The sequence below is a fragment of the Myxine glutinosa genome, unplaced genomic scaffold (genome assembly GCF_964187855.1).
Source record: "Myxine glutinosa unplaced genomic scaffold, kmMyxGlut1.1 SCAFFOLD_634, whole genome shotgun sequence".
NCBI classification, from domain to species: Eukaryota; Metazoa; Chordata; class Myxini; order Myxiniformes; family Myxinidae; genus Myxine; species Myxine glutinosa.
Genome location: NW_027616729.1, coordinates 48,303 through 71,253, shown reverse-complemented (window position 1 = coordinate 71,253; position 22,951 = coordinate 48,303). Strand labels below are relative to the sequence as shown.

Here is a 22,951-nt window from a genome sequence, read left to right as displayed (position 1 = left end):
TGACATTTAGCATCCAAAGACAGGATGTCTATATCCCCAGATGGGAAGAGAAAGAAGAGTCGCGAGATGACGCTTTGGCGAGGGAGGATAAAGAAGTACAACGAAGCACAACAGCATTAACGAAGAGCAAAAAAAGGGCCGCAAGGCCCTGCATGGTGTTGGTCATGGTCTTTAACTCTTTTTCAATTAACAGGAACATCTAGCAGTTGGAAAGGCTTTCCGTTGGAAGAAAAGCAAATTCATTATCCAGTGACCGAGGTGTGACTGCGACTAAGGCAATACAACAGATGTTTTAGTTCCCAGGACATGTTGATTCGAGACGGATCAGTGAATTTTTTTTTTTTAACCACAGAGCAATTGCCACATCTTTACAATCATGCACAATATATACTTTAAAATAACACATGCGTATTATATGTTAACCTTATTTGCTGGCAAATAACATAAAGCATTTTAATTGGCACGCCATACAAAAAAGAGATGCATACACCCAGGACCTGAAATAAAAATGACTTCATTTTCTGGATATTTTTCCACTGTACTTTTGATATTTCTATGTACATTTTAAATAATCTTTTAATAGGAAAATCACGCTTGTTTTGTTTTCCGATATTTGGCTATGGAACTTACTGAATAGCCCTTGTATTTGCATTAAAGTAAAACAGCTATTAGGTCAAATGTAGGCCCATTCTTGATTAAAAAGATGATGATGATTTCACCACAGCATCAAAAAAACCCACAAATACATTTATTTGAGGTTGCACATTACAAGGATGTACAATGTGTGCAAAGCTACATCAGCTTAATATGAATCCTACTGTAATGAAATTTCCAAAGCATCAAGTCTATTATGAAAAAGGGATACATTATTTAAAACAATCTTCAAACACAGGCAAGAAATTATGCAAAACGGATAATACAAAAGAGGTGTTATTGGTCATATTTTCTTTTCCAGATGGTTGTGAAGCACGGCACACTCGACTAACCTCCCCGAAGCCCAGAGTGCGTTTTGTCATGGCTGCATTTTCTGAGGACACCCTACTGGGAAGCATACTCCACTCCTGTTGTATTGTAATTGCATGAGAAAGCTCTACGCTGCCCCGCTGTTCAAACGGACAATGTACGTGCAGCAGTGGCTAAATGGGCTGATCCTTACCCTTTGCATGCACTGCCTCATCTCATATTAGGTGAGCAAAATGATCACAGTTGAATCAAAACACTGTTGGCCATCAGATAAAATGAACTTCCTCCAGAGCGAAAGCTTTCGTGGGCTGGAAGCATTTGCAAAGAGGCGTCTCATCCTTTTCTACATTCTACGAGCTAACGATTCTTCGGATAACGATGAGTATGACCAAAAAAGCATAAAACTAGTACTGGATAAAATTGTGCGATTTGCTTTGTGCAGCCACAAAAGAGATGAGGGTGTGAGGAGCCAAGTAAAGTAACTTAGCCCTTTGACTGAAGAGCCTCACCAGCCAATTTTGGACATGCAAAAACAAAGTATGAAAAAAGGTCACTGGCAAACATTAAAGCAAATGTTGGAGTAAAGTCAGTGACTTCAATAATATACTTCGACAAATAAATAAAGTGCAATGTACGTAAACTAAACGTTCAAATACTTCTTTTGTAAAAGTGAGATTCAAAACAATCTCTTGTGCAAGAGATTGACGAGGGTAATGAAATTTTTTGTACGATTTACAAATTTACAAACAACGACTTCCTGTGCAAAATGAATCAAATTATAACGAACGTTTCAAGATCCGATTCCTTGGCCAAAGTTTTTAGGTCCATAGAGAATTTTGCACAGTTCATCACAGACAGACCACTGGCTGAAAAGTGGAAAGGTCCATTCCCTCTCACACAGTCGTCTAACTCCTTGACGCTGCTACAACAGCTTCAGTCGCTTCCGAGGTGGCCCCAAAGGTGGGCACTGTGCTGTGGCTAGTGCGCGGAAAGCATCCGCGACAAGGTGCGGGTGAGAAAGGATCATCGATTTGAAGCCGGTCGTGTCCAGCACGTCTGTGGCGTGGCTGGGAAGAAAGGAGCAGTGGCAAAATATAAACAAATTAAATCCACACTTTATGTTTTAAGATTATTATGCAAGTAACTCTGTATGATAGAGGCTCGTGGAAGAACTCGTACTGGATTCAAGATTTTTACATTTTCGAGGGAGCTCATACAACTGCAGTGATTCTTTTATAGAGTTCTTGAAAATTTAAAGTAATGTCATTCCAGTAATCTATATATAATGGAGCAAGTGTTTGCATGCATGCATGTATGTATGTATGTATGTATGTATGTATGTATGTATGTATGTCCGTTCTTCACCCATTGCTTGGACAAGCTGACCTGACTCCACCCACAAATGTAACCTGAAATACTTAACCTAAAGTACCCAGAGGACCCAAAAGACCAAGAAGAGCCAGAGGACCAAATGCCTCAAAGGAACCAAAAGACCCCAATGACTAAAAAGACTGAAAAGACTCTGAAGACCCAATGCAACCCAAAGACCTAGAATACCTAAAGGACTGAAAAGACCCAATGGACGCCAAAGACCCAAAAATATGCTGAAGACCCAAAAGACCCCAAAGACTGAAAATATTCCAAAGACCCTTAAAGACCCCAAAGACCCTTAAAGACCCCGAATACCCAGAGAACCAAAAGACCCTTAAGACCCAAAACACCCAGAGAAGGGAAAAGACCCTGAAGACCAAAAATACTCCAAAGACCCTTAAAGACCCCAAAGACCTAAAATACCCCGGAGGCCTAAAAGACCCTGAAGACCTAAAAGACTGAAAAGAACAAAAAGACCCGGAAGACCCAAAAGACCCCGGATACCTAAAAGACCACAAAATCTGAAAATATTCCAAAGACCCTTAACAACACTGAAGAACCAAAATACCCTAAAGACCCTTAAAGACCGCAAAGACCCAAGAGAAACAAAAGACCATGAAGACCCAAAATATCCCAAAGATCCTTGAAGACCCAAAATAACAAAAAGAGAAAAAGACCCCGATGATCCTCTAAGACCCAAAAGGTCAAAAAGACCCAAAGGACCCCAAAGACTCAAAATACCCCAAAGACCCTTAAATACCCCGAAGAACAAAAAGACCCCAAAGACCGAAAAGACTCCAAAGATCCCAAACGATCCTTAAAGTCCCAAGAAACTCCAAAGAATGAAAAGACCCCAAAGACTGAAAAGACCCTGAAGAATCAAAAGACCATCAAGACCCAAAAGACTGAAAAGACCCAAACGATCCTTAAAGGGGGAACCAAAATGCAATTTTTTTTTCCTGAAAAACCATTGGCAATCATTAATCACGGTCTAATTTGAAGGGAATTTTTTATTATTTGCCAATCACAAAGTGCCGAAAAAAACCCTAGACTGTCGATTTTCGAGATTGCCAGTGACGTCATATTGCGAATTCACCGTGGACCCTGCCCGTGACGATACATAGAGAAACGGCGCATTCCGAGCTCGGATTCCGATACTGATTGGGGATGATGAAGAGGGGGGCGGGGGGGTTGGTCGTGGGGTATTGTTAGGCAGGGTGACGGTTGACGTGGGATTGTGATGGGAAGGTGGAGTGGGGTTGTTATGGGTATTGCTAGCTAGGGTGACGTTTGATAGGGGATTGTGAGGGGATGGTAGAGTGGGGTGGTCTTGGGTATTGTTAGCTCGGGTGATGTCTAATGGGGGATTGTGAGGGGATGGGGGAGGGGGGCTAAGGTGGTCATGGGTAATGGGTATTGTTAGCTAGGGTGATGGTTGAAAGGGGATTGTAGGGGGAGTGAGGTGGATTAGGAGGGAGGGGTGTGGGGTTGATGCTTGATGAGGGATTGTGAGGGGATGGTGGAGAGGAGGAAGAAAGGGGGGGGTGTGGGTTGGTTGTGGGCATTGTTAGCTAGAGTGATGGCTGATGGGGGATTGTGAGGAGATCAAGGGAAGGGAGGGTAAGGTGGTCATGGGTATTGTTAGCCTGGGTGACGTTTGATGTTTGTTTTTTTTTCTGGAAAATCAAGATGCCTCAAAAACCAAGGACACCTAAGTTGAACAGAAATCAGCAAGAGCAATATTACCAAAGGAAATCAGCAAGAAATCCAAGTCAAAGTAGTGTCAGCAGAAAATACTGTATCTGATGGGAAAAAACCATGTTGCATGCTTGGAACAACATCGCCCATAGGGCAGGGTACTCTGCTAGTAATAATAATATTAGCAGAGTTGAGATTTTAAACCCCATGTATACCCTATATACATCGTTCAAGTCACAAATTTAGTCACTGGCCTTGCCAACAATTGATTACTCCCACTTCAATGGAATGATGAAAAAGTTGCAGCTTTCAGATCCTTATAAGAATTTGATCAAATAACATTTAGCTCTAAGTACAATGGCAAACAAAAATGTGAAGAAGATGAAGGTAAAAGCATCGTTGAGTGAAAGACATTTGGCGTATGCAGGCAAACAAACACACACCTGTTGATGAAATCAATCGAATGCGCCCTAAGTTGTTCAGCACTGTGTAGGTCGGCCAAGATGAGCGTGTCCGCCGCATTCTCCACTGAAAGGTTCACACACAGTGCCTCTTCGCACATCACCTTGAGCCGATCGAGTGCATACTATGGAGGACACGAAAGTCGTGCATTGCGGGAAAATCCTCCATGGTCCGATGAAGATGGGTACGTAAACGAAGCAATTTTTTTTTTTCCTTTATTATCTTTCAACCATGACAAAGGAATGCAGCTTGACGTAACACTACTTTGACTTTCCCATTCACCACGCAGTAGATAAGACTATCACAACGGTGCGAGGAGCGAGTGCCCCAAAACTGAAAATACAAACGTATAATTTGAAGATCCAAAGTCCAAATGAATGGACAACCACAATGCTCGTGAAATACAGCGTCCAAGAAAACTTGCATTAGCCCTGCCGGAAAACTATAGCTGTGCTTGTTACATCTTACTATAATTCACCAAATGTCCGTCCGTCTGTCTGTCTGTCTGTCTGTCTGTCCGTCCGTCCGTTCGAAGGTACCGCAAAAACGGCTGAACCGATCGCAACGATATTTTGGGTGGGTAATCCTGGGATCTCCTGGAGTAAAATAGGGTATATTGTGTTTCCAATTTCAGCTTTGGCCTCCGCATTTGGTGTCCATTCACCAAATGTCCGGCCGTCTGTCTGTCTGTTCGAAGGTACCGCAAAAACGGCTGAACCGATCGCAACAATATTTTGGGTGGGTAATCCTGGGATCCCCTAGGCCTAGAGTAAAATAGGGTATATTGTTTTTCCAATTTCAGCTTTGGCCTCCAGCATTTTCAGGTTTGGACTCCCGCATAATGTTATTTCCCCAGGTGCTGCACAAACGGCTGCACCGATCGGACTCGGTGACTTCGGACAAAGACCTTTTATAAGGACATGGGTTGAATCCCTGCTTGAGAGAATGCCAATCCCCCCCCCCTCCCCCCCCCGCCATCACGGTCATCTCTCCAACTCACAATCCCACGAGATATGCAACGACGACCCAAAACCAATTATCTTCTTTTTGATTCATATATAAACATCATTAAAAGTAAATAATGACCTCGGCCAAAGTTCAGACGACGTGAGTTTAATCTTCACATGAGAGAATTCCACATAGCTATTTGGGCGGTGTATACGCTAACAGATCGCTGTCTCCATCGATCTTGCCGAGGCCGTAACACCTATCGGCTCAAAATCCTTTTAACTGTTGACTCGGTAGTTTTTACAATGAAGGAAACATTAACAATGTTGTTAAAAGTTTATTTTGTTATTAATTTGTGATTGGAGATATGTTGTTTGGAATGAAAAAAAGAGATATCGAGTTGATGTAAATGACGACATGCCGTGATGGTTTCTACTTTCTAAACGTGAACTTCCCGGATCGCTCTATGCAGATTTGCCACGGACCCACGATCGATGTTTCTATACGTGAACGTACCCGTTTGTTTGCGAAGGGGTACGTTTTTCATGGAAGTCCTTCACGAACTTGCTGTCCATATCTGACGTGCGACTGAGGGTGCTACAGGAATGTGGAATTTATTGGTTTCATGCTTTAGCATTCGCCGTATCTGCATTGCCTGTTTGCTTCTGGCCTCCCACCCGTGCATAGCAAGGGTATCTTACTAGTTGATATAATGTGTCCAACATTATATCAATGTAACATTATTCCCATCAATTACGAAGCCTAAATGCCTATTTGCATTGTGTTCATCTTAAGTGAGTGGAGCAGCAGGCAGAGTTTGAACAGGCTCATTATTCGACGATTTTTTTTACAGAATCAACATTACCATCCATTTATATGCACCCAGCCACGACACCCACAATGAGGTTGTCTCCTCCTCACTCTCACCCCAACCTCATTTTGCTATACCCACCAAGCGATACAGAAATATATTTTTGTATTTTTCTTTTTAACAGCAGATACTTCTTGCGTTGTAGGAAATAATGGGTTTGCTTTAAATGGGACAGCTTTACAAGAGTTGAAACTGCAGGGGAGACAGATTTACCACCTCCAAATGTCTGCCTCTGGCGTCGTTTAACAGTCGTGTAATTGTCTATATCGAGTTAACCTAATTTCAACTTATAAAAGGCCTTTCATCTGAAAGCACGAGGCACGCTATCATCTCCAAGCTTTCTGCTCATGTTACACTCAAAAAAAAATAATAATAATACAAATCAGTCGGTATAAATGCATCCATTTTGTTTTTTAAATCGAGCACGCTTTACCAATCTTCACTGTATTCATCCGAATCAGATTTGAGCTCAGTTTAATAATGAATTAAACACACCCGGCCTATTCTTTCTTACACAGACAACCCCAAGACGAGCATGGAAGATGGAATGTAATAGTTATTATTTGGACTGCAGCAGAGGGAAGACTCCATTCACATCTATTGCTTGTATAAAGTTCTGGTAGATAAAGAAAATGAGTTCATTGCTTTTGAAGGGAACCATTAATCACTTTGCACACGGTCATTTAAAATCCTATAACGTCCTGTGTGGTGTTATCAAAATGAAGCACACGACTGCAAAAGAGAGCTAAGAACGCATTTTTTCCCCATCTTCAGTGATGGCACAAGACGAGGACAAAGGAACATTCATGGTACAACGTGTACGCAATTAGTCGCACAGTACAAATATACACCCATTGACAAAAAAAAACCAAGACTCAAATCGAGCACTTTGTAGCAAACACCTCGGCCTCGTATTGGTGGTTCATAGAATTCTCTCGTCTTGCAGGCCCTCATACGTACCTTGTCTGCCGCTGCCAGTAGATCGTCCGCCATTTTCTCGAGGTTTGGCGCTCGGCCAGTGTAGACAAAACGCAACATTTCTTTAAAAACTTCGGGCTCCACATCCTTAATTTCCACTCGATTCTAAGAGGTAACAACGGGCCAATAGTAACGATGCATTTTCACTTTTTGTTGCAAATAGAAAATGCGAAGAAAGACCAACATATAGGGGGGTTGGGGGGGGGGGAATACTTTTATTTGCATTTTGCCAGTCTTCAAATGCCAGTGCACTTCAATTACAAGATGCAAAATTACTAGTATCTGCTCTCAGGCACCCTGTGGTTATGGCTTCAGCCGTGGCATCGGGACGGGAAAGATTTTAAACCTTCCAGCCCAACAAAGCTTAAATGGGTACCTGTCTTTGTCATGTCAAGAATATTCTTTCAAATGTAGCTTCTACCGTTTTCGCATGATGCACTTTCACAGGTGTTCACGGAAAATGTAATCAGATACCATTTCAATCCATAAGAAATTGGTACACATTCACCGATTGTGTAATTTAACATAATCTGAGATCAGTTCAAACGATGTGAAAAATAATATATTGCAAACAAAAGCAAATGTACCTTTTTGGTTTCTTCCATCTCATGTTTAAACATCGCATTGAATACTGCAGAGCGTGCTGGGGGAGGGAGAAGTAAAAAGAGAAGAAAGCATTAAAACACACTGATATATACTACAAGGAAGGAAAAATAATTTTTGCAGCTCGGCTTATCATTCTCAGGATAGACAACTTTTTTTATATGAAGATAAAGAGTACCCGCCATATTTTTGTATGATAAGCACGAATGTTGCAATTGGGAAGAAAATAATCAAGATGAGTTCTTTAAAAATGTGAAAGCAAGATTGTAGGCTAGAATCACTGCAAAAGTGGGGAAATAATTTCATCTCAGAATTCAAAATGAACGATCTGACATGCATTGAGACATATTATTAAATGCTTCATCAGCTTCAAACTAAAAGTTTCCAGAAAAGCAGTATTTATATTGTTACGTGGAAGGCGATGGGTGGGAGACGTGAGTGATCCGTAGCTAGAATGCGATAATAGTATGGAATGTGTGCTCGAGAAGGTTAGATTTATACCTGTAATAGGGACACGTCAGGGATAAGTTGTACGTAATATGTGCACTGAGGGGGAAATTTACATACATCATGGAGCAGTATAGGGTAAGGACCTGTCGTGTAAAACCTGTCTTCAGGCGAGGCCAAGTGGAGGACTTTGAGGTGAATACCAACAGGCATACCAACCAAGCACTGCACACACAGCCATGGAATATCCTGTGAGCCCTTAAATATAGCTTTGCATGGCCCCTCACAGAGATCTCTGTGGCACCTGGTTAAAAAAGTACGACAGAAGAACCCCAATTAAGTGGGACAATGAGGTAACACACGGGATGGTGAGCACCCAATTGCAAGACCAGCCACGTCCTGCAAAGCAAGCCCTAAGGACATAAACGTCAAGCACCAATGTGCAAACTACCTCTCCTCTTTGTCACACTACATCTTAAGCGTTCCTTTGGTGCAGACTGCTTGAGAGATCTTGGAAGCAATCTCCTCGCCATCGCCCCCTTCGCCTCCAGCCCTGTACCGAACCAACTTGTACGATGCCCATTATTATAGACAGACCAGGTCATGCCGACCTCAAGCCACCCCATTTTTACGGATGTATCGGATAACGGTTAATTTTTGGCATCACAGGGGGTTATAGTTTCATTTGTATAATAAATATGTGTGCTCCCTTATTGGTTTGTTTTTTCAATGCCAGATCTGTCCATTTATTTATTTATAGTGGCTCGTCTTTCCAATCAACCGGATTCTTTTATAATAAACCCTATAATTACAAGGAGCATGTTCCCGCATTCTTGCCTTCGCACGTGCTTGGACCAAAAGTGCCAGTTTTGGAAAAGTTTCAGCGGCAATTGGGCAATATTCAATTAGATCAGAGTCTCCCACTATTAGAATGTGGATAGGAGCCACAAGCACTGTCCACTCACAGCACGACTTTAGTAAAGATCGTCTGGCCATTTGTGGAGGATTTGGACCTCTGAGACAGAAGGTCTGCATTAGCGAAATCCTGTGATCCGACAATATTTAAGACAATAAATTAAGCTATATACAATCATATTCCATGAGCTTCAATACCACATATAGATTTCATGCAAAATATTATTTCAATTCGTTATATTTTCATTAAGGAGGCAGGGGGGACTCGTTGTGAAGCTGCAGGGCCAGCCAGTCTTCGAGGACAGTTTGGAGATGTCCTTTTCCTCCACACAGGCTGTGACATAGGATGAGACACAGAGGTTCCAGGGAATAAAACACTTCTAGGGGTTGGCCAGAGTGAAAGCATGAGATATTCTTGCATTGAAAGCGATGCTTCAGGTAGTTGACAAACAACTTTAGGTATTTTGTTCCAATTCTGCAGTGATGGATATGGGCTGGCAGGATGGCTTAGAGGTATTAACACTCACCTCTAAGCTGTCTAACCTGGATTGGAATCTTAGCCCAGGTCTAAACTGTAATCGTGGTGTTTTATAGGCAGGGTGATTCTTCAATGTGCCGTCCCTCGGATGGCCATTTAGCGGGTGTCCCGTCTGCTGGCATTCGTTGGTGGACGTTAAATATCCCGCAGTGCCCTTTGCAATGAGTAGGCATGCAATTGCCAGCATCATGGCCAAAAATATTCCAAAGAACCTGCCCCAAACTCGCATTCCCCCTGTAAATGTAAATACATTTCCGAGAAATGGTCGAGGACGTGTTCAATACCAGGAATTTTTTAATAACTAAAATGACCGCCCGTCTACCAGTCGGCCATCTTTGATCAGATCGCAAAATAAAGTGAGGTGCACGTGTATGCCATCATGTGCTGTGATTGTGCCAAGTTTGAACAAAATCAGACTATGCATGTCCGATAAATGGTTGGGGACTCGTTTAATTAACAAAATGGCCGCCAGTCGGCCATATTGGATATGATCTCGAAAATAAATGACATACACATGTAAGACATCATTCATTATCTGTTTGCCAAGTTTTAACAAGATCAGTAAATGCCTTTCCGAGAAATGGTTGAGGACGTGTTCAACATCGGGCTTTTTACAACTAAAATGGCCGCTAGTCGGCCATCTTTGATCGCATCCTGAAATAAAATGAGGTGCCATCATGTATTGTCTTTCTGCCAAATATGAACAAAATCAGTCCATACATGTCCGATATATGGTTGCGGACGCATGCACGCATTATCGGATGAACAGATGGACGGACGGAAAAATGAGACCCAATCCATAAGCCCTCGTTTCGGGCAAAGTCCAACGAGGGCTAACAATGTGAGACTAGTTATGTGGGGAGTCTAATTTAGGTTATCATCTGTTGCTTTTGCCTTCCAGGTGGAAAACTTAGACTGCATTGTACATTGCCACAGGCCTCAGTGTATCAGTATCAGGCATTGAATAGAACAGTTGGAGGCATGGAGGGATGGATTAGTAAAGGAGAAATGTAGTTTGTTGAGGAAGGAATTCCAGGAACTATTGATATCAGGAGCTGATGAGATAATGGGCCACTCTGTGAGGTAGATCGTGGATTTCAGACCAAAAATTCTGCCATGTTGAACTGACATATACGTCAATACCTTTGTGCCTCTCTGAAGAGGGCCAAGAAGACAAACATTTCCATAACTGGAACGACACTCGGTAGAGCGCATACCACCGTCAGGCCGAACAGTTTACGTTTTGTATCCCACTGATCGTTCCGACTTGCATCTGGACCTGAACCAAAATCGACTAACCAACTCATCCACCTAGTTTTGTCATAACTTGTCCACAACTTTTTGAAATATCAAAATATCGTGCTATATATCGTTTTTGGCCCCATCTCTCAATGGTGGAGAAGTTTACATTTTGTATCCCACTGATAGCTTGGATTCGCATCTTCACCAAAATTGAACACTTCGTCCTAGTCATACACCCAACCTGCCCACCAAGTTTTGTCCGAATCCGTCCACATTTTTTTTGAGATATCCTGCTCACAGACAAACAGACAGACAAATTGGCAGGCAGGGACGAAAACACAACCTCCATCCACCAATAACATGATCAGAAGAGCCAAGAGGAGTGGAAGAGGAGCAGGGAAGGTTTGAGAGAAGGTTTAACACGAATAAATATAACAAAGAATGAATGCCATTTTGAGAGATGCAAGTCAGAAAAGAGAAAGAATGATTAAGGGCTGCTGTTTCGCAAAAAAAACCTTGTTTGCAACATCAATGACTGACTCCCAGCCAACTGGCCTGATGGCAATTGAAGTCTCCATAGATTAGAAAGAGAACTGGGGTGTGAGGACAGCAGATAATTCATGTCTGGAGAAAGAGCCTCAGATGTAGGCATCAAAACTTAGGAGACAGTAGATCACACACATACACAAGAGGGGTTCTTAGGGGGAGAGACAAAGCCAGAAATGCTCCATTTGGGTCGTGGTTGGTAGAAGGAGGGAGTGGGTGGTGGGGAAGAGGGAGGATTAGTGGGCAAGGCCTTTGCGGAATGGGAGATCCTCACACAAAAGAGCGATACCTTACAATCATAAATTGCTTTGCACTTGCTTTTAGCTTTTAATCAATAACTTATCTTCTTAGGCGGGTTGTTAAAATTTGGGGATACAATTCAGAAGCAAATTTTCAAATAATATCTCATTTTAAAATAAATAAGATCAAGGTTGAGTTTTATAGGTTGCAATACAAAAGTATCAAAACCAGTTGGATACAAAATACCATACTTTGGCTTAATGCTACATTAATATTAAAGATGATGGTTCAGGGAATGCCTATAACCGAGAATTTCATGGCAAAATAATGAGCAGGATCACCACATTAAGCCTTGCAAAAGCATAAACAAACGTGAGGAGCCTCAACATCCCACTGGCTCGACCGCAGCAAAAATGAGTAAAATACATCAAAGACAGAGTAAGTGTTCGCACCGCCGTGGCCAAACCTGCCAAGATGGCTTTGTGAGCATTGAACTCTCGGCCACAAACACACAGACAGCAGTCTGTAAAACGGTTGCTCTCCCATAGGTCACCCATGTCGTTTGCCAGTCGACACTCAGGGACTTTCAGGGTGGTCATGTTTGAATGTCCTGAAATATTCACAGAGTCCTGCACCACACTCACCTGACAAGTACAAGAAAGTACAGTTATATGCTCGCTCATGCATGCTTTCATTATTATGCATCTTGGTGTAGTTAATCCTTTGTAGATGTTTTACAACTGATACCTGAGAGGGCATTTACAACGTTTAAGATGTGCAGCATTCAAAAGGTTACAATCATGAGGTATGTATAACAGGCCAAAACATGCTCAAAACAGGTATAACATAGCAGTTGAAAAAAAACAAACATGCATTTAAAATATTTCCGTCCTCCCCCTCCCTCTCACACCCCTCACCCCATCTCCCCAGGAAGGACAATGCCCATTCACACAGGTTTAAAGAAAGTTATAGCATAGTATTTTGTTTAGCAATTAAGTTATATCATGTTCATGGGGATATATGGGCCTTGCCAATGTGGGTGGGAAACACACTCATGAAAAGGGCAAAAAACATACCATCCACTTTAGAGGGTTAAACGGGATCAAGCATCTAAAATGGGTCTTCAAAACCAGTGGCTACCGAGACCATCTCTGCGCAAAAAAATGTTACTGGTAGCCACAATAAATCAGGAAATTCCAGAGGAACAACCAAAAGGCCTCTGCGAGCTACCTTTTGTGCCAGGATTATCCCAAAGGTTTGACAGTATTTTGAGGTTGGTAGGGGTGAAGGTAAACTTATCAACGTGTATACCCCCTGAGATGAGCATTAAGTAGCGTGAAGGAGAAAATACACAAACATAACTGCACAGATGTGGAATACACGATTCCATGTGTCTGTGGTGCAGAATATATAGGAAAGACCGGAAGGATCAAAGAACACCGCAAGGCCTTTTAATTCAACCACCTGGTAAGGTCTGCTATTGCCTAACATGGGTTGATGGCTAGCCATATTCCCCGATGGTATACTATGAATGTCATGTGGCTGCATCCCCGAACCGGGCCAGGAGGCGGCACACTGGGTAAATGAGTTTGACTCTCACAGAGGAGACTGTAGCTCTCGTCAGACATCTGGTCCGCTTATAGACAAATACACCACAGAGCTCATCATGAGCAAAATGCACGCGAGTAAGTGATCACTCTCCAAAATTTTCTCCTCGACGAACAAAGACAAGTGATTAGATTTAAGGGAAAGTAACTCTATATAAGCAATAAGACAAAAAGTTGTTTGATTTAATACATTTGCAGTTTATTTGTCAATTTACAACCAAAGTAATCAAGAACACAGGAGTATATGACATTAGAGACAAAAATTAAACAAATCAATACAGACCACCACTGAGATAATGCATTACACAAATAAACAACTTAATGGTGTGGGTTGAGAGTGGAGGGACTAGATGGAGGGAGAGGCAAGACATCATGTCTCAAAAGGACTGTTGCAATAATCACTGGGCAACAAAAAAAATCTTTTCGTCTCCTACTAAGGGAAATGCAGGTGTTCTTGGCTGAATCCGGGCCGCTGATCTCAAATCTGTAGTCGGAATTTAGCCAGCACGTCAGGTTTTCAAAATATGTATATGTATTAATGATACTTGGCATGCAATATTAGATACTTTATCATTGCAGATCGCCACATTGTACATCTAATATCAGTGCTCAGTAATTACTTTCACGTCATATTTAGATAACAATGATTGATCTCCGTGTATAATGTGTACAAACCAAGAGCATAAACAAGTTGCAGAAAAAGAAGTTAATAAAACATTAGAACATGGTAATCTTAGGAAGGGTGTAAACTAGATAGGGAGATCTGCCCCATTGTGAGTGATTCAGAAACAAGTTTACACTCTTCCTTGTAATATAGTCAGCGTAGGCCCCACTGTTCAGACGTGTTCAGAAGTGTGTGAGACACTTGCTCTTGCACTTGTGTGTGGAATTGGTCTCCCGTTGTAGGAACCAGCAGTAATCACCCATCATGTTTGGGTTGAACTGGCCTTGATACCTCATTTCCATGAACGAAATGTCTTGGTGGAACCTTTCGCCAAGCTCATCGCTTACCTCACCCAGATTGGGTGGGAAGAAATCAAGATGAGAATGCAAGAAGGGCATTTTAAGAGACATCCGACAGCCCATTCGCTGACAGGCCTTTAGCATGTTGTCCACTAATTCAGTATACTGTTCATCTCTCTGGCTCCCAAGAAAGTTCTACACAACCAACACAAATGCTTCCCAAGCTGCAAACTCAAGTGGGTTCAGTTTATTTTTGAACTCGGGATCACACATCAGTTCTCGCATCTGGGGCCCAACGAAAATGCCTGCTTTGAGTTTATCATCAGTTTTCTCTGTGCCAAACTTCTCTCTGAGATATTGGAAACCATTACCATCGTTATCCAATGCCTTTAAACCTGAGACCCTGGTGTTGGGCTAGCGGCTAGGGTGCCGGCTTAGGATCCAAGGATCCTGGGTTTGAATCCCGGTCGATCGCTGAATTAACGCCAGGGGGGTTGACTCAGCCTGTCATCCTTCCGAGGTCGGCTAATTGAGTACCAGTTCACTGGTAATTCCCTGTTTGTCGTTAAAGGCGGCAAAAAGGGTTGGTGCCAGGAAGGGCATCCGGCCGTAAAACATTGCTTCAAAAAGGGGACCGAAAAACAACAACAACCACGGTTCCCGAAAAAGGCCAACCCCCGCTTTGCGGGGAAAAATGGCCTCTAAAGGTGCTTATTATAGATATGTATATATATCCAATGCCTTTAAAAGTTTTTCATAAGCCCAGGTTTGAGATGTGAAGCGGTGGAAGGAAGACTTTTGTGGGTCTACCAATGGCTTATGATGCACATTGTACCTGCCAACTATGTGTTCATGCCGTTCAGGCCAGACGGAAGCCTCTCCTCAGTGAAATACACATGAAAGCCCGCTTGGAGTTTGCAAAAAAGCACCTAAAGGACTCTCAGATTGTGAGAAACAAGATTTTGTGGGCTTCTGTCTTGCGACTCTGCCATAAAGCCCAGATCGGTGGAGAGTTGCAGTGATGGTTGTCCTTCTGGAAGTTTCTCCCATCTCCACACAGGATCTCTGGAGCTCAGCCAGAGTGACCATCGGGGTCTTGGTCACCTATCTTACCAAGGCCCTTCTCCCCCGATTGCTCAGTTTGGCCGGGCGGCCAGCTCTAGGAAGAGTCCTGGTTGTTCCAAACTTCTTCCATTTAAGAATTATGGAGGCCACTGTGCTCTTGGGAACCTTCAATACAGCAGAATTTTTTTTGTAGGCTTTCCCAGATCTGTGCCTCGACACAATCCTGTCTCTGAGCTCTGCAGGCAGTTCCTTCGGCCTCATGGCTTGGTTTTTGCTCTTATATGCATTGTCAGCTGTGAGACCTTATATAGACAGGTGTGTGTGCCTTTCCAAATCATGTCCAATCAATTGAATTTACCACAGGTGGACTTCAATCAAGGTGTAGAAACATCTCAAAGATGATCAAGAGAAATGTGAGGCACCTGAGCTAAATTTCAAGTGTCATAGCAAAGGGTATGAATACTTATGTCAATGTGATATTTCAGTTTTTTATTTTTTTATACATTTGCAAAACTTTCTAAAATCCTGTTTTCTCTTTCCCATTATGGGGTATTGAGTGTAGATTGATGAGGGAAAAAATGAATTTAAACGATTTCAGCATAAGGCTGCAACATAACAAAATGTGAAAAAAGTGAAGGGGTCTGAATACTTTCTGAATGCAGTGTGTGTGTATATGTATGTATATGTACCTCATTCTGGCAGCATATATCCTGGCAGCCTTTGAGATACACTGTTAAAAATAATAGGGAGTATTATGGTGTGCAATTAATCAACCACACCAGTATGTTGATATGTAAGATATTACCCTGCAATTGCATTGCATACAAACACAGTTTTTATTGATGGTGCGATGAGTTGTAAAACGTGCTACAATTGGGAGAAAACGCATTTGATGCTTAATTACTCCTGCCAGGGAGTAATGTATACGATCGTGTCCGTGTGTGTGTGTGTGCGTGCGCGTGTGTGTTCGTGTTTGTGAACAAGATATCTGGAAAAGTTGTGAACGGATTTGGATGAAAGTAGGTGGGATGATTGCCCTTGGGATAAGGAAGAATTGATTAGTTTTTGGTGAAGCTCAGGATATTATTCCGGATCCAGAAATTTTTTGAAGAATTGTTTACCATTGGAAGATAGGGCTCATTTTTTTTAAACATTATCTTCTATATATTCTATATTTAACATTGTGATGTGAAAATAGTTTTCATATTTGTTGTAAATGTAGTTTAAACTCGTGGTTATGCGTTAGAGCGGTGTATTTTGTTAGCAACGTCGTCTTCAAGGTTCTTTTTTTTCTTTTTTTTTTCTAATAAAGACATATTCTGTAAAACCACCAAAGTGTGTATTCGGTTTCCAGGTTTCATAAAATGTATCGTTTGATACGTATAATGCTTTAAAACCGTTTTCTTTTTTTACCTCAGAAGAAATATCAACATTTACCTCAGCGAATGTCAATCGCGGTGTCAGTATTTGATGAACTTATAAAGACTTAGGTGAGTTATAAGTGTGACAAGCATGTGCACGGGATTCTTCCCAGAAGAATGAGTGGTCGCATTAGCTTGTACGACCTAAAATGAGCGGGTTTTGTTTTGACGTTTGGGCCAGTTTTACATGTTGTATCCCTAAGGAATGAAACGAACGTTTTTTCCTGGCTTACAATTTTATTTGAAGTCACACATGCCTCAAAATACACTCACTTATATAGAATTGAATGCTGAATCCGAAAATGTAAGTGAAATTGCCTTGTTTTTTTTTTTTAACATTATCTTCTATATATTCTAAATATATATCTGTGCAGTGTCTGTCTTGTGTTGTCTTGTCTTGTGTTGTCACTGAACTACTCCCTCAAACTTTTGTGAAATCGTACTATTCCAACTTGACCCACGGCGGGAGTATGCGCTCTACTGAGTGGCGTTCTAGTTTCCCAATATGGTTATCAAGGTGCAGCTTGGTCAGAGTGAAAATGAAAGGCAGGAAAAGTCACCTCGCAAAACAGTGTGAGTTTGTCATCTGGAAGCAATCCATTGGCATCATCAAGGAGAAAGTCTCGCCGAATGAACTTTTTGAAGCCCCAGTCCTTTCCTTGGACAAATCGATATGCCCTCTGGCTCTCTGTACAAGTAAAGTAACTGATGAAGAATGTGGCAATCACTAAATGCAAAAGACACACAGAACATGTACATCATTTTTGTATATAAAATAGTCTAAAAGTAATAAAACACTTACCCATGGCTTTTGTTTCTTCTCCCTTGGCATTAAGAATGGAGAATTTGAACTTTGCTCGGACCTCACTCTTTGGACAACTCACCAGCAACAAGTACAAGGAAAGGTAATCCTTGCTTTCCTCATCCAACCCTTTCGGGTTTACCCTGAGGCACCTACAGAAAAATATTTTATACAACTTTGTAAAGTAAAAAAAGGAAAAAACAATAAGTGCTTACTTTTCAACTTTGAATGCATAAAAAAATAAAACATGGCACTGGGTAAACAATATGAGACTAACTTCATTTAAAAAAAACTTGTGCAGAGGTGCAACGACGATGGTCCACAGTCAGAAAATTAATCCAAAAGCTTTCAATCTATAAAATAACTCCTTAACCCTTGCATTTCTACTGGCACCAGTGCTTTTTTTCGCCGTCCTTTTGCATGTCGTTATATGAGGGTCACTTGCTTAGATCATGTGGGAAAAAAAAAAATCAACAATGTTAACCAATTTCATGAAAATGCTGCAAACGTTGACTCTCTCAACTGTAGTTAAACAGCCTTCTTCACATCACAAGCAAAGTAATGGAATCAATGATTGCAACAAACGTCAAGACTCATCTTCTCTCGAGCTCTCTGGTCTCTAATAAGACTGGGCAGCTCGTATTCAGGGTTCCCTTCAAGACGTGGATCAGATTTCTCGTACACTCGGAGGCATCATGGTGCTTTGCATGACAATTTATTAATGGATTATCCAATTCGAGAGGTCGACATCTTTACAGGTTGTATTGACCAATTTTGTTTATGATATACATCAATGACCTATGTCCATGAAAAAAAAAATAGAATCAATTGTATCACTTTACAGATGACCACTTAGTGCCTCTCCTCTTGCAAACTGGCTGCAACTTTGTCCTTCCAAACTGATCTCAAGAAAAACAAGCGTTACGCCGAAGTCCCCCGTCGGGGAAATGATGTGAGTTGACAAAGTGGAACACGCAGAAAACATGCTATGATATGATATTTCGCTCACAAGGGTCAGACATACATGGAGGTGGCCATCTTGGATTTTGATGTGGCGACCCAATTTTCAATAGCGTTCTTCCTTATGCCTAGATACACCCACACACCAGAAGGTACTTCGCTTATTTTTCAAGATATTTCGCTCACAAGGTTCAGACATACATATGGTGGCGGCCATCTTGGATTTTGACGTGGTGACCCAATTTACAATAGCGGTCTTCCTTATGCCGAGATACACCCACACACCAGATTAGAAGTTGGTACTTCGCTTATTTTTCAAGATATTCATCTCACAATGTTCAGACAAACATGGCGGCGGCCATCTTGGATTTTGACGTGGCGACCCAATTTTCAATAACGTTCTTCCTTATGCCTAGATACACCCACACACCAGATTAGAAGTTGGTACATCGCTTATTTTTCAAGATATTCATCTCACAAGGTTCAGACAAACATGGCGGCGGCCATCTTGGATTTTGACGTGGCGACCCAATTTTCAATAGCGTTCTTCCTTATGCCTAGATACACCCACACACCAGATTAGAAGTTGGTACTTCACTTATTTTTCAAGATAGGCAGGTTACAAGGTTCAGACATGCATGGCATCAGACTTACATGGCGGCGGCCATCTTGGATTTTGACGTGGCGACCCAATTTTAAACAGCGTTCTTGCTTGTGCCTAGATACACCCACACACCAGATTATAAGTTGGTACTTCGCTTATTTTTCAAGATATTCATCTCAAGTTTCAGACATACGTGGCGGCGGCCATCTTGGCTTTTGACGTGGCGACCCGATTTTAAACAGCGTTCTTCGTTGTGCCTAGATACACCTACACACCAGATTAGACGTTGGTACTTCGCTTATTTTTCGAGATATTTCACTCACAAATTTCAGACATATATATGATGGCGGCCATCTTGGATTTTGACGTGGCGACCCAATTTTCAATAGCGTTCTTCCTTATGCCTAGATACACCCACACACCAGATTAGAAGTTGGTACTTCGCTTATTTTTCAAGATATGCAGGTTACAAGGTTCAGACATACATGGCATCAGACATACATGGCGGCGGTCATCTTGGATTTTGACGTGGGTTGCACCCACACACCAAATTCGAATGCGGTCCTTCGCTTACGCACGCACGCACGCCCGCACGCAGGCACGCATGCCCGCAGGCACGCATGCCCGCACGCACACGCACGCACGCCCGCACGCACGCCCGCACGGACACACGGACGGAGGGGAAAGCCATAGTCCCCCTTTCGCTCCGCTGAGCGACGGGGGACAACTATACACAAAGAATTAAGTTAAGCACCCCCCCCGTTTTTTTACAACCTCGCACATTACAAGTTTGTTGTCGTCAAAACAGTGTAATATACCCATGATATTGCTATATTTTCTGGAGAAGTGATATTATGGTCACATAAAAACATAACAATCATGCCGTTTTCAATATTTTATTCTGAATAATTTAAGGTGAAATTTTTTGGGAATTTTAGGCATATTTTCACCTCAATTTAAGTATGGAGCTATAGGTCCATCACGGACAGTGTGGATGACGTTTATGTTTTCTAACGTACAGTCATTGTTCTGAGAAGACCTCTAGCGATCTTTGCGTCAATAACGTGTGTAGGACCCACGTGATCGGATCACTGACTCAACCAATCACTTTTTTTCACTTTGATCACTCAATTTCATCAATGGATAATTGCTAATGTCATACCAATCATTATTTGATCTCACATACCTTAGAATATATGCCAATGTATACATATACACAAAGAATATATATTAGGGGGTGCTTACCTTAATTCGTTGTGTAGGGGTGCTTAACTTAATTCTTTGTGTATAGAACGGTAGAGAGCAAACCTCCATCAGGCTCAACAGTTCACGTTTTGTATCCCACTGATAGTCCGGATCTGGATTCGGACCTGAACCAGAATCTAATCGCCTTGTTGTTGTCACCAAACCAACTCATTCACCAAGTTTCGCCTGAATCCGTCCAAAACGTTTTGAGATATCGTGCTATATATCAGTTTTAGCCCCATCACTTAATGGAGAAAATCACTTTAAAAATCCTCTGATCCGGATCCGGACTCGAATCTTCACCAAAATTGAATCAATTCTTCCTCGTCACACACCCAAACTCTCCATCAAATTTTGTCCAAATCCATCCACAACTTTCTGAGATATCTTGTTCACAAACAGACAGACAAACAAACAAGAAGACGACATGCTGAGCACGACTTACAAAATCCATCCCCCACCCCCCAAAAAAAAGGTTGCTATGAATACATAAAATTGTCCATTTCATTAAGATTTAAATTGACGATCTTAAGCAAAACTCGGTTCAAGCAGATGTAAATTGATGATTTTAGAAGTTTGACCTTGAGTTGGCCATTGACCTTTTGACACCAAAAATAGTTGATTTCCCAATTGGGTGAAGCAGTATGTAATTGCCGTTTCATTTCCAAGTCAATTGGATGAAAATACCCTCGTAAATACCCTCATAAATGGCAGTTTACAGATGTGAATCATGCCATTTCCTTTCAGTGTGCATTCGTTTGAGAGATGAGAACATTTTTACCTCCGCCACCAAAGGTGGTCATGTTATGCATGGGGGTTATGTTTTCACCCCTATCTGTTTCTCTGTCCATTTGTCTGTGAACAAACTATCTAAAAAAAAAGAAGTTATGGACGGATTTGGACGAAATTTGCCAGAGATGTAGCGTATGCGACAAGGACGAAATTATTAGATTTTGGTGAAGATTCGGATTCGGATTCGGCTACTAGAATTTAAAAGTGATTCTTCACCATGGAGTGATATGGCCAACCAGGTGGAAGTACGCTCTCTACTGAGTGCCCTTCTAGTTTCTGCAGTTTCCATCGCAATCGAAAGTAGTTTATAGATGAAGGATTTGGAAAGGCTCTGCGAGCTGCGACCCTCCCACAGGTCTGCAGAAGTGTTCCATAACTCAATAAGTTTGTAAAGCGCTCGCCAAGTGGCTCACCTGATTTTAAACACTCAGGCAAGCACTCGGAAGAAACGGTTTATAAGGAACGGCTGGCTTGGTACGCGATACCAAGCTTCTTACTATAATTCACCAAATGTTTGTCTGTCTGTCTGTTCGAAGGTACCGTAAAAACTGCTGAACAGATCGCAAAGATATTTTGGGTGGATACTCCTGGGATCCTCAGGAGTAAAATAGGCTATTTAATTTTCCCAATTTCAGCTTTAGTCTCCAGCATTCTTAGGTTTGGACTCCCGCATAACATTCACGTTCGCATAACGTTCATTGTGACGTCTTCTTACGTCGAGCAACGGTACCCGCTCTATGGGCGGGGCTTCAATTGGGAGGCCAAAATGAAAAGGCTAAATATCGGAAATTGAAGGCTTTTTTTCTTTTAAATGATTTTATAAACATCCTTCATGCGGAAACGTCATGCGGGAGCAAGTATCAGCAGGATGTGGCAGTGTGGGAGTCCACGTTTGCACCGATCGCTGCACCGTGTGCCACACAAACGGCTGCACCATGTGCCGCACAAAAGACTGCACCGATCGCTGCACGGCTGCATCGATCGGATGTGGCATGAAGGAGGATCTGCACTTTGGCATGAAGGAGGATCAGATCTAACAGATCGCTGTCTCCATCGATCTTGCCAAGGCCGTAACACCTATCGGCTCAAAATCCTTTTAACTGTCGATTTGGTACAGTTCACGTTTCACGAAATTCACGTTTCGGGAATTTGGTACACGTATCGGGAGTACATATGACATAGCGATTGTGAACATGATTATCGATCACGATTCAGGATCACGATCATCACGATCATAGTGTATCGATCACGATTTGAAACACGATGGAATAATATACCGATATGAACAGTACTCTAGTAGCTCATGGTGGTTGAGTATGCACTTTATTGTACAGACCTAAACTCTTCAGGAATCCACTAATTGAAGGTCCAGGAACAATATTTGGTTGGTAACACATTTGCCACTGACGGCGAAATAGCTGAAATGGCCACACCCCTTTTTGGGCCACGCCCCCTTTTTTGCCGTGACTGTATCTACAGAACCGTTGGACCTAGGAGGTTGCCCGACCACTCAAAATTTGCGCAATGGCCACATTATGGGGGGTCAGTAATACATTTTCATATCCAAAAGTCAATGGTTTTTAAGATAATTGCCAAAAACCGATTTCAACATGTTACGAACTACAATTGTATGATACCACCAAGGCCACAACATTATATGACACTTATAC

At 42.0% G+C, this 22,951-nt stretch overlaps 1 protein-coding gene across 7 annotated transcripts in view; it reads right to left on the bottom strand.

Annotated features, from left to right (window-relative positions):
- Window positions 1-726: 726 nt before the first annotated feature.
- SPOP (speckle type BTB/POZ protein) overlaps window positions 727-22,951 on the bottom strand; it is a 66,155-nt gene continuing 43,930 nt past the window's right edge. For all 7 annotated transcript variants that reach the window (XM_078768868.1, XM_078768871.1, XM_068123225.2 and 4 more), the window contains 7 exons: window positions 17,681-17,832; window positions 17,439-17,566; window positions 12,289-12,466; window positions 7,879-7,934; window positions 7,274-7,396; window positions 4,476-4,618; window positions 727-2,030 (listed from right to left, as the gene is read on the bottom strand). In XM_078768868.1, the coding sequence (XP_078624994.1) occupies window positions 1,886-2,030; window positions 4,476-4,618; window positions 7,274-7,396; window positions 7,879-7,934; window positions 12,289-12,466; window positions 17,439-17,566; window positions 17,681-17,832 (925 nt within the window). In that variant the 3' untranslated portion in view covers window positions 727-1,885. The remainder of the gene's footprint in view (window positions 2,031-4,475; window positions 4,619-7,273; window positions 7,397-7,878; window positions 7,935-12,288; window positions 12,467-17,438; window positions 17,567-17,680; window positions 17,833-22,951) is intronic.